We start from the raw sequence: 12,598 nt of genomic DNA, 5'->3' as shown, positions 1-12,598 counted from the left end.
CACTGAGGCCGGCTGCAGGGGGACATTTGGGGATACAGTGGTGCTTTGGGTTGAATCGTGTTACCCCCAAATTCATATGTTGAAATCCTAAGCCCTAGTACCTCAGGAAATGACTATATTCAAGATGGGGCCTTTAAAGAGGTAAAGTAAGGTCGTTATTAGACTGTACCATAATCCAATATGACTGGTATCCTTGTAAGAAAAGGAGGTTAGGACACAGAAGGAAGACCACAGTGAGGAGACGGCCATCTACAAGCCCAGGAGAGAGACTTCAGTAGAAATCAACCCTGCTAACAGCCTTGATCTTGGACTTCTAGCCTCCAGAATTGTGGGAAAATAAATGTCTGTTGTTTAAGCCACCCAGTCTAAAGTATTTTGTTATGGCAGCCTGAGCAAACTAGTAAAATGCTAAGTTCCTCAAATATACCAGAAGGTTCTGTTTGATGCCGCTCCCCAAAGGCCATCCTGGGCATGCAGGGCTTTTCAGAAGATCATGGTTGAACACAGAGAAGGAAAGCTTGCCTGATGTAGTCAGGAGTGACGGCTTCAGATTGAAGAGGGGTTTTAGAAAGTCTGGGTTGTCCAGGGAACCCTGGCTGCAAGGGTGCTGTATTCTCAAGCTGTGGAGAATGGCTTGGGACATTTCTGTTGTCTCACAATACACCCTCAGGAAGCCTGCTGGGCTGACCACTAAACTGTTCTTATGTTCCTTCTTGAAGCCCATCTTCTACACCTGACTTTGTAAATCTTCATTTCTTTGTGTGTGAAATCAAAAAAGACACATGCCCTGTGCCCAGCCACCCACTCAGCACAAGGGAAGGCTCAGGAAAGGAGAGTTCTCTTCCTCTGCTCTTTCACAGCAGAGGCAAGTGCATATTGGGGTGGGAACAGCAAGTGCAAACACATGATTGGGGTGGAGACCTGATCTATGAACAGCTCATAAATCATCTGAAACCATACTTTCCTGTTGATAGTCAAGCCTCTGTAAACACTGAATGTGACCTTGGCGTGTCATCTTTTCTAATGATGCCAAACATGCGGTCTCCGTCTCCGATATAAGTCCAGTGTGACTTTCCCGGGACGCACATGCCTGCAAGGACTCCTGCTCATCACAATGGTGGGTAACTGGGTTTCATACAGAAAAGAAAGATATGTATAGCCTTTATTTTCATAAACTGTGATGGATGTTTCTACTGGGTGCTATTCAGGGTAAATGTGACCTGGTCATGAATCTTCTATACTTGAAATGCAGTGTGTAGGAGGATGAGCATCTGGGAGCTTGGGAACATCTTTGTGAATTTAGCATTATTTCTGTTCTCTGTTATTTCTTCCAGCAATTTTGGGATTAAATTGGGTTTCATATATGTCTCTAATTCTTTAATTCCTTGGCTTTGACTGAGTGATTTGTGAAATTAAATATAACTTCAGAGCTACAGCACTGTGTCATTTTACAGGAAACCGAACCTGGGGAAGGCCAGAAGCTGCCTCAGGGATCTCATCAGGAGCCTGTGAGGCAGCTGAGCCCTCTCTCTAGGCCAGTGGTCCCTAAACCTGCCTGTGCAGTGGAATCACCTGGGGGTCAGTGAAAACTACTGATACCTGACTCTCATCCCAGATATTCTGGTTTAATTGGTCTGCAGCGAGGCCTGCCGGAGTTCCAGGGTTTTTAAGCTGCCCAGGTGATTTTTATGCTCTGCGAAATTTGGGGACAACACCCTAGGCCCTTTTCATTGTTTCATGTTGTATTAAGAAGGAAATGCACATCAAAATCTGTAAAGACTCATCCAGACCCTTCTCTGTCTTTAATTTAAACTTGAATTAAACTAATTCTTCTTTTTCGAAGTATCCTTTTGTAGAATGAGTAAAAGGGAAAGGAGTGGGCTGCTCTTAGGGTGCAAGGGAAGTAGAAGGAAGTGCCCCCCGCCCCGGCAGGAGTAGAAAGTGAGGCTGGAGAGGATCGTCCGTCCTTCAGAAACGGTCTTGAGACAGAGCTGGAAATAGTATAAAAATGGTGGGATCCTCCCAATTCCACTCAGACCCCCCCCTCCTCCAGCTTCAGAGTGAACTTAACCCTACACTACAGCCCTGGCAGGGCCCCTGCCCAGCCTAAGACTCCCTCTGAAGTCACCTGACTCTTGCTCGTACAGGACAAGGCTCTTCAAGGCGCAGCGACTTAGCTCAAAGGACACAATTTCTAGGAGCACCACCAGCCTGCTTCATCTCAAGGCTGGGCACCAAGCCCCACCATCTAGAAACTATAACAGATGCCAACTTTATCGCTGCCCCGTCTCCTGTGCCTGCAGGTGCCAGGGGCCGTGTTCACTGAGGACAAGAGAGGAAGCGGAGAAAGGAGGGAGCGGCTATGGAGACTAGAGTATGGGAGCAGGAAGGGAGTTTACTGTTTCTCTGCTTAGAAGTGGTCCTTGGACCAGCTGTATTGGCATTGTCAGGGAGCTTGCTAGAATGAGGACTCTTTAAATTCCACTGAATCAGAATCTGCTTTTTATTTAGTAAGATCTCCCAGGGATTCATATGCACACTGAAGCAGCATTGGTTTTGATCATTTCTCTTGTGCTTCTCACCTGGGGCGTTTGGTAAATATTCAAAAGCCCAGACCCTACCCTTCAGTGAGCTTGAGACTGGGGGTTCCTTATTAGTAACCCAGGTGATGGCCACCCAAGTAGGGGAACCTCTCTTTTCACGAAGGGAGAGAGAGGGAGAGGAAGAGAGAGAGAGAGAGAGAGAGAAAATGCATGCCAGTGGCAAGCTATTTTTGAGACGGTGTCAGTTGGTTACCTGAACAATTGGTTCTCCCCGTGTCACCACGTTCGGATTCCATCTTCCAGTCCCTGAATCACAGGCCTCTGCTCAAAGCCGCAGGAGTCATGGGAATCCTGCTCTCCTCACTCACCCTGGTCCACAGCCCTGGCTCCTGTCCATCGACACCTCTGTTCTGAGAGTTGGTGAAACAAGACCGTCAAGATTTCTGTGGTCATTTCCCCCCTTCCAGTAGCCCCCTTTTTGGGTGAAGAGAGCAGAAATTTTGCTAACGAGTCTGGCTTTTTTTTTTTTTTTGAGAAAACATTCAGGTTTCCACAGTGATCTTAAGCTGAAGATTATTCAAAAGAAGAAAACAGGGAGAGCAGGTGCAGCCTCAAGTCCTGGTGTGAGCTAAACGTACAGAGGGTTTGTTGTGGGAATTCATTTATTTCTTTGGTTATAAAATCAAGGCATTTCATTGTGGACAATTTAGCAAATAAGAGTCCAAAGAAGAAGTAGTCATAATCCCTCAGCTCAAAAATGACTTGCTAAAATGTGCCACAAACCGTCAGTCTCTCTCGGTATCTTTTTACACTGTAGGAATCACACCAAGCAAACTGCTTTGTAAACTGTATTTCACTTAACGATATACAGTGATCATTTACTCACGTCACTTCATTTTCTCTTACTTCCTCAGTTGACTGGTGTCTTTTCTGAATCCCCATCTTGTAAACCAGTCCTGTTCTTGAGCATCAGTGATTTCTGTTTTCCCACAGCAGTGAACATCCCGGAGGAGCAGCTGATAGCCTCTGTGCTGCTCTCTTTAGGACCAAGGCTTAGAAGTGAAAAGACTAGAAGTGATGAAGGCAAAGGCTGTAAATAGTCTGAAGACTTTGAATGAGTATACACCCCTTAAAAATTGTTCTAATACAAACCGCCCTCGTGCATTTTACTTCCCATCTATGTCTCTATTTCCCTCTGGTGTTAGAAATTGACTCATTATTTTTGTCATCCCATTATGACTCTACTGTCTCTACGGTCGCATTTCTTGTGTTATATGTCAGTGGAATTTCTCATGTGTTTATTCATCATTTCTATCAGCATCTGTGCCTGTCTGTGTGAAACGTCACCTTGTCTTCTCTATCATTTTTCAGCTATGTTTCCCTTTTTTCCATGGATATATAGAAACTCTTCATATATTGATGTTCTCCAAATTTGGTAACTGTTTTTTTAATTTTATGAGTTACAACTTTTACATATTTAAACCTATTTATTTTCTTTTCCTTTTCTGCTTAGAATATTTGCCTGTATTTCTGTGATTAGTTTATGGTCTTATTGTAAACATGTAACCTTTGAATCCTTTTAGAAAGTATTTTATTGTGAGAACTAAAGTAGAAAATGAACTTTTTTCTTCCTCAAATAGTTCACCATTTGTTCTAATACCACTTATTGAATAATCATTCTCTACAGATTTCAAAGACTAAATTTATTTTAATAATACATATTTATATTTACTCATAAATAAGTATATTTTTTCTGGGTTTTTTTATTTTGTTCCATTTATTTGTCTCTATATCAGCAACACACTACTTCAAGTAGCATCAGCTCATAATTAATTTTAGACACTTACAGAATAAGTACCCTCATCCCATCTTCCTTTTTAAAAGGTTTCTGGAAATTCCCACCTTAAAGTTTGTTTAGTTTGCTCACCTCAAAATGATGACAAGAGCAACCTGATGCCTTCCTTTGTTCTACAGATCAAATATCAGCCTAGATGAGCTGATATGTTCATCAGCCATCAGCAATGCCTTTATCATCTGGAAAATGAAGTTCTTAACCTTGTGGTCTAAGAACTCTAACTATCCCAATTAGCTCCGGCAAGTCTCCAATTGTGGTTTATTTGTCTTCATATCTTTGTCGTGTTTTATTATCTTTGTCATTGTTCTATTATCTTCTTGAAACTCTCTTCAATCCCTTATTTCTGTCGTTTAAATTATACATGCCCTGCAAAGCAGCTAAAAATCTCCTATCCACAAGGGTTTCCTGAACTCCTCTGTAGTAATATAGCACACTAACATTATTGCTCTATGACTTTTCACTCACATTTTGCTTCTTCCCCAGTTAATTTTAGTAACTTTATAGATCTTGTTTCTTTGTTAGATTATCTGAAGATAGAAGCTCTACCTTCAAACCACCTGTCAGAGCCCAGTAGGGCCCTCCCTACAGGACACTCAGTCAATAATTACCAACTGAATTCATTCATTTTTCTTCCCTGGCCCTTCTTTACTTTACAGAATGCTCTTCTGTTCAGCTTTGTGGTTTTAGCCACCTTTGTGACTTTATGCAATGCCCAGTGCTATTTCATACCTAATGAGAGCTCCGCATCTAATGGTAAGTCTTGACTTTTCAATGTTTTGTTATTTGATTGCATCTCAGTAAATATAAACTATTGGCAGATGAATAACCTTAAATCTGCATGAGATAGAGGGTTAGGGCAGATGTATAAATGGAGTAAAATGAGGTATTTCAACATTCCATTTATATGAGAAAGTGGTTCTCAATCCTAGCTGTATGAGAATTGCCTGGAGAATTTTTGAAGCTTACTCAGCCTACCAGGCTCCTCCGTCCACGGGATTTTCCAGGCAAGAGTACTGGAGTGGGGTGCCACTGCTTTCTCCGAATGTTCAGGCCCATTCAAAACCAGGTAAATCAGAATCTCAAGGATAGGATCTACAATTTAGAAGCTTCTTGATTGACTCTTACATGCAGTTAGGGTTGAGAGTCCTTGATTATTCCAGCACTTCTCAAACGCTAAATGTGTGTGCAAACTCTCTGGGACTCTTACTAAAGTACAGATTCTGATTCTGTGGGCCTGGAGTCGAGTGAGAGTCTTCACGTCTCATGACCTCAGGTGGTCCTAATGTTGCTGGTCCCTCAAGCATACCGGAGATCCACGGACCACCGAGTATCTACAGCAGTGGTTCTCATTCATGATTGAACATTTGAACCAACTAAAGGAGATGTCCAAAAATACGGCAGCCTGGGCCTCATGCCCAGAGATTCTGATTTCTTTGTTCTGCGTTGGTACCCAGGCACAGGTTTTTTGTTTTTTTGTTTTTTTTTTTGTAAAGTGTCCAAGATGTTTCATATGTGCTTTTGGGGTTGAAAACCAAATAAAAGAGGAGAAGAGAGGCATTTATCCAGAGATAATATAGCAGGAAAAAGTCGCCCTAAGTACTCGTAGGCTCATAATTTGTTGTTGCTTGGTTGCTGAGTCAAGTCCAGCTCTTTTGTGACCCCATGGACTGCAGCCCGCCAGGGTCCTCTGTCCATGGGATTTCCCAGGCGAGCGTATTGGAGTGGGCTGCCATTTCCTTCTCCAGGGGATCTTCCTGACCCAGAGATTGAAGCCAGGTCTCCTGCATTGGCAGGTGGGCTCTTTTCTTCTTTTTTCTCTACCTCAGGTTTGGCAGGTGTGTTCTTCCCCGCTGAGCTATCAGGGAATTTTGGCTCATAGTAGCCATCTAATTAAAGAGGGAGGAGCTCACATTGTCTTGAAATGTCTGTTCTGAAATGAACTCTGGATAGACTTAATCTTGTTGTAAGGAAAATATGATAAGTAGTATGAGTTAGAAAGTGCTGAATTTAGCCATGAATGAATATATGAGTACTTTTCTGAGATGCTTGTAAAATCACCAAGAGTCTCTCTATGAGTAGGGTGAAGTAGAGACGGTACCATCTAGCCCCAGTGTCCTTCTCCTGGTTGTGTGACCTTAGGACTCTGCTGATGATGCCACATGCATTATTTTAGGATGCAAGGATCTCAGTGGAGTCACACACGAGCTGAAATCAGACTGGAAGACTGAGAACTGTGAAAGCTGTCATTGTTCCAATGATGGAATTGAATGTTGCAACACGTAAGTCTCAAGCCAGTTGGGCTGAGAGGGGCAGGCGGCCACTGTTGGGGTGCTGTCTGAGGAACAGCTGCTCCCTCTTTCAAAACCCCATCCTGGGGCTTCCCTGGTGGTCCAGTGGTTGAGACTTGTTGCTTCCAATGCAAGGGGCTCAGACTTGATTCCTGGTTGGGGGACTAAGATCCCACATGCTGAGCAGCCACGCCAAAAAATTTAAAAAACAAACAAAAAGCCCCAAATCCCCGAATCCCATCTTGAAGGAAGTTTAGTTTTCAATCCTATTTCTTTCTTTTCTTTTTTTAAATCGTGGTAAAATATACATAACATAAAATTTACCATTTTAACCATTTTACAAAGTAACTTTTAGTGGCATTAAGTATATTTGCGATTTTGTGCAACCATCTCCACCATCCATCTCCAGAAATCTTTCTTCTTCCCAAACTAAAATCCCAGACCTATTGAACAACAACTCCCCACCTCCTACTCTCCCTAGTTCCTGGCAACCACCGTTCTACGCTGTATCTATGAATTTGACAACCCTAGGTGGAGGTGTCCCCACTCCAGTGCTCTTGTCTGGAGAATCCCATGGACGGAGGAGCCTGGTGGGCTGCAGTCCATGGGGTCGCAAAGAGTCGGGCACGACTGAGCGACTTCAGTTTCACTTTTCACTTTCATGCATTGGAGAAGGAAATGGCAACCCACTCCAGTGTTCTTGCCTGGAGAATCCCAGGGACGGGGGAGCCTGGTGGGCTGCAGTCCATGGGGTCGCACAGAGTCGGACACGACTGAAGCGACTCAGCAGCAGCAGCAGGTGGAGGCGTCCAGTATTTGTTCTTTTACGACTGGTATTGGGAAGGAAGAAAACTCCTGCCACCTAGGTTCTTCTGGCTAAGAACTAAATTTACATGAGACTGATTAACAGGAAAAAATCAAATTTATTTTCATATGTATGGGAATCCCACAAACATGAGAGGTGTAGAGACAGAAGCACAAGGGCAGGTAGAATGAGGTACATATGCCGTCCTGTGCTAAGGAAAGAGATAGGAGCTGGGGCTTTGCACGGACAGAGCGTCATTCACAGGATGAAAAGAGTAAGAGTATCCGTTTCATAACTAGATGTTCCCATCAGTTCAGTCCCTCAGATGTTTACCCTGACATATAACCGGGGTCACTTAAATACAATTGTCTCTGGTAATAACTCTTCTGTGGGAAGAACCCTCAATTTAAATGCTTCCTAGGGAGTTGGGGGAGGCGACAGTAGTTTCTTTTGAGGCTGCAATGTGACGATTGCTTTCAGCTCAAAATAAGCTTCACGAAAAAGTGGCACATAGTGGGGTGGCTCATCCTGAACACCCACACTGGCTTATGGCAGTGTAATGTCCTCAAGAATCATTCATGTTGTAGCATGTCTCAGAACTGCATATATACAGTAAACATGTTTCAGCTTTAAAAAGGAAAAAATTGCATTCAATATATTATATCACATATATATTAGACAGATCAATATATTAAATTTAAATATATAATAATACATATTATCTATAAATTTAAATGTATTGAATTATGTCTGTATTATATATAGATATATAGATATCTATAGAAAATCTGTATGGATACATAGACATCTATAGATAATATTATATATGTATATACACACATATATAATCACATTTTGTTTATCCATGTATCTGTTAATGGGTTCCTTCTACCTCAGACTTATTTCTTTTAGGTCATTTTTGAATTTTGATAATAACTTTTATTATTAAATATCTATATCCATATGGGTTGCTAAAAACAGGAAAGGGTACCCAATAGTCTGAAGCTGTTCTAGAAGGGATCTGGCTTTCCTGCAGCCTTGCCTGGCCTGTGCCAATTTGCAGGAACAGGAATGGCTCTGAACACAGGCAGAGGATGTGGATGTGAGGAGCAAAGGATGCTCTGTAGTGATCCTTGTACTCTAAACCCGAAGTTGCTTCACTGCTCAAGTTTAACTCAAGTCACTCGAAAGCTTGTGCAGATGTTTTCTTCTGGATGCCAAAGTCCTAGTACTCAGGCCAATAAAGCAGAGAGTACCTGCAAACTGGTCCTAATTCTCCTCTTTCCTCAGCAGTTGCATCCAAATCAGCCGTCCCACCTCCCCTCCTCCCCATCCCCACCCATCTGTTGTCTTGACATCAGTCTTGGCCCTACAGTGTTTCGCAAGGACAAGATGGCTTTGATGACAGAAGCGTTAGTGTGAAGAAGTGCTCCCCAGACTTGCCCGATCACAGACTCATCTGAGAGGCTTAATGAAATACAGATTCCTGGGGCCCACGTCTGAAACCTACTAAGTCAGGATCTACTGGAGGCCATGCAATTTGGATTTTAATAGGTGCCTCAGAGAGTCTTGTGATACCTATCACCAAGGAGTAGAAGCACAAACACTCGACTTAACTCCAAACACCCGAGTGCTACTGAAGTTTAAGTACCTGGGAAGTTCTGAATCCATTTGTTGAGCATGCCCCATGCCAAGTGCTAAGTGGAGCAAAAGGAGTATCGGATCCAGAGACTGTATGTCTGGCTACCCGAAGCAGGTTTGCAGGTACTGCCTTGAGTGAGTCACATATTACAACTGAACCTTGATTCTGTGCTCCTGAAACCTGATTTTTGTCTTTTTATCAAGTGTCAATGTGACTCTGGAGTGTGATAGCATCAGCAAGATTAAGCCCAGTGAGCCTTTCCTCTCTGACATCACAGTACCCCTCCACAGTGGCCAAAGCATCCTCGTCCACTAGATTTGACCCTCCCCACCCCACTCTGGGATGCCTCATCACAGCCATGTCAATGTGATCCTTTTCTAGGGGTCTCATGGACCTAGTGTGGAAAACAGTGAAGTGAAGAGAGCCTTGATGCTGGGGCCGGAGTAACTGAGTCTGAATCTCCATTCCCTTGTATAGCAGCTGTGTGACTCTGTATAAGTTTCTTAACCTCTCTGAGACTCAGTTTCCTCACCATAAAATAGGGATAATCAAGTGAATATGAGAATTAAATGAGGGAGTTCCCTGGTGGTTCAATGTTTAGGACTTGGCATTTTTGCTGCTATGGGCCTGGGTTCAATTTCTGGTTGGCGAACAAAGATCCTGCAAGACAAGAAGTAAGGCCCCCAAAATTAATTAATTAAATGAGATTCTTCATATAAATTCAGGCTACTCTCATGGCTCAGTCAGTAAAGAACCCTCCTGCCACGCAGGAAACATAAGAGAAATGGGTTGGATCCCTGGATCGGGAAGACCCCCGGGAGAAAGGAACGGCAAACCACTCCAGGATTCTTGCCTGGAGAATCCCATGGACAGAGGAGCCTCGGGCAACAGTCCACGGGTCACAAAGAGCTGAACACTACTGAGCGACTAACACACACAGAGATTCATTTAAACTCATTAACTTAAAACACATTTAATGTCTTCTCTAGACCAGTTATGTCCCTCGATCCTGGGATAGAAACTGGTTTCAGGTCAGAGCCCACAGAGCCCCTTCCCTGCTTCCTGACCCCTTGCCTGTCTCACTCAGCACAGAGCTTCACATGGAGGAGACTGGCACATTTTCTCTTCTGCTCAGAGTCTTCAGCCCCTTTCTCCTACAATCATATCACCGCCTACGAAGTTTCTCTTGTGAATTTTTTTTTTTTTTTTGGTGATACATGTTTTGATAAGATTTTCTCTAGGGGAATTTCTTCACTCACTACACTCTTTAAGGGACATTGTCTGGATTTGAAGCTGCCCAGAAGCAATTGAGCTTGAGGTTGGTGGCCCAGGCCCAGGCTGCTCTGGACTCCCCACTTCCTGGGTCATCCACCCTTGGGAAAAGCTTCTTCCAGTGTTCCCTTTGGTTTCCATATTACCCTTTGGGCATAGGATTGAAATGTCCTCTTTTGTTAAAATAAGTCAAAGGTCACTTTGTGGAAGGAAGCGTTGTCACAAAGGCCATGTAGATGGCTATTTTGTATGCACTTTGAAGATGGGCAATTTAAATCTGGAGTTTACAGGTGGATTTCAAGAGGGCAATGAGCCCTAAAATTGTTTGCACCCTTGAATGTGTGGGTGGATTCTCCCCAGGGAGGTCTTTTCCAGTTTTCATCAGCTTCTCCGTGGGCTCCACGGTCCCTGACTGAAGTGATCCATTGTTCGCGTTGGCTGAGATAGCTTCTGACATAACAGGCCCCCTTGCCAGTGCTGGGACGACTAACCCTAACCCTCCCCACATTCAGGCAGCAGCACTGCTGACTGCTTCCTGAGCAGCAAGGACAAGAAGAGTCAGGCTGGAGCAGGCTGCCTGGCCTCAGGGGAGTCCAGACCTCTGGGCCTGTTGGAACTCGCTGCTGTCCAGTATGTGCAGGATGGAATTTAGCCATGACGTCAGGGGTGGTCTGTGCTCATAGTTCAGGCCCTGTGTATTGGGGTGCAGATTTCTGAGAGTGACATGTTAAGATTCCCTTATGTAGGTGAGGGGCACTCCAGACGCTTCCAGCTCAGTTAGCCCCCAGGGAGGCTGGGCATCCTGTTCCTTCTAACACGTGTTGTTCTTCTGTCAATGCCAGTGCAGCTATACCTATGGGTTATGACAGAGACAAGTGCCAGGCGGTCTTCAACAAGGAGACCTGCACCTACACAGTGCTGGAGAAGAAGGACCCACTGAAGAACTGCACGGTCACGGCGTGGGTCTTATAACGTGCTTTCATGGGCCCAGAGCTCCCCACCTGGGGGCCCAGCTTCTCCCAGGTCAGGCTTCATTCTCCTATGGCCTCTAACAGTCTGATTGTATAACCCTACCTATTAGTAAAAAATGTTTTAAGCAAGCACTTGAGTATGTGTGTACTTTTAATTGATAAATTATGTATGCATTGATATAACACACATTATGAAGCATGCAAACAGATAAAGGAGGAAACAAAAATAAATGCTGATAAAAGTTATAATATTTTCCCTCCACTGCAACAGATCATTGTGTGTCCCTCACTCAGAGGAGCGCTGCTGCTTTTCTTGCTTTTGGTAATCTGTGCCCTGCTGTCCCAGTGCCCCGCTGTCTGGTGGATGAAATCCTCTTTTCTCTGAGGTTTCCATGCTCATTGTTCCTTCCTGTTCTTCAGAGAGCATCTGCTGAGTCCTTCATACGCGTCCGTGTTTGCCTGAGGTTAACCTGGGAGAAGTGCCTCCAAGGCCACACGCAGCCCAGTGGGTGTGAAAAAGCCAGGAGTCCTGACTTGCCATCGGGGAATGGCCTGGGTACAGGGCTCCAGTATCAGTTGTCAAAACCGAGGAACTTAAAACGGTGATAGTGTTGATCGTCTCTTGCTGTTTCTGTGAACAGAACATTTGTTCAGTCAACAGGTCCTTACTGGGTGCCCGGCAGTACTCTGGGCCTGGGGATACAGTAGTGAGCCAGGCCCCTGCTCTCTTGGGGCTTAGAGTTGGGCGTGTGTGTATGTGACAAATCACAAGCAAGCAAACAGTCCTCTGTTGACAATCCATGGACAGTTGGTAAAGAGCTTTATTTCACCTCTGGCCCCTCACCCCATCTGTACAAACACACTCTTGGTAGGTCCTGGATCTTGTCACCAGAAGATAATTTTTAAAAAAGTCCCTTGGTAGCTTTTAGTTGCAAAAAAAAAAAAAAAAAAGCCTTAATCCAGAATCTTCCTCTGAATCGAAAAAGAATGAGGGACTGGAACATTAAGAGTATGATGCCATTTTGGCTTCATCTGCCTGACAGTGTTCAAGACGATTTACTTCTTCATGGGGTTTTCATGGGCTTCTTAGACATTCCCTCCTGCTCCTCTTTCTCCGTAGCTCCCTTTCCAGTCTGGTTTCTCTGGTAACTCAGATGATAAAGAATCTGTCTGCAACGCAGGAGACCTGGGTTCAAGCCCTGGGCTGGGAAGATCCCCTGGG

The 12,598-nt window shown here is 44.2% G+C and overlaps 1 protein-coding gene across 1 annotated transcript; it reads left to right on the top strand.

Annotated features, from left to right (window-relative positions):
- The first annotated feature begins 938 nt into the window (after window positions 1–938).
- On the top strand, window positions 939–11,508 carry MSMB (microseminoprotein beta). Its single transcript, XM_070782201.1, has 4 exons — window positions 939–1,117; window positions 5,055–5,151; window positions 6,572–6,677; window positions 11,248–11,508. The coding sequence occupies exons 1-4, from the start codon at window positions 1,115–1,117 to the stop codon at window positions 11,375–11,377; spliced, it is 336 nt and encodes a 111-aa protein (XP_070638302.1). The 5' UTR covers window positions 939–1,114; the 3' UTR covers window positions 11,378–11,508.
- The last annotated feature ends 1,090 nt before the right edge of the window (window positions 11,509–12,598 follow it).

This window comes from Bos indicus, chromosome 28, assembly GCF_029378745.1.
Source record: "Bos indicus isolate NIAB-ARS_2022 breed Sahiwal x Tharparkar chromosome 28, NIAB-ARS_B.indTharparkar_mat_pri_1.0, whole genome shotgun sequence".
Taxonomy (NCBI): domain Eukaryota; kingdom Metazoa; phylum Chordata; class Mammalia; order Artiodactyla; family Bovidae; genus Bos; species Bos indicus.
The sequence above is the reverse complement of the archived record's forward strand: the minus strand, read 5'-3'. Positions and strand labels throughout refer to the sequence as shown.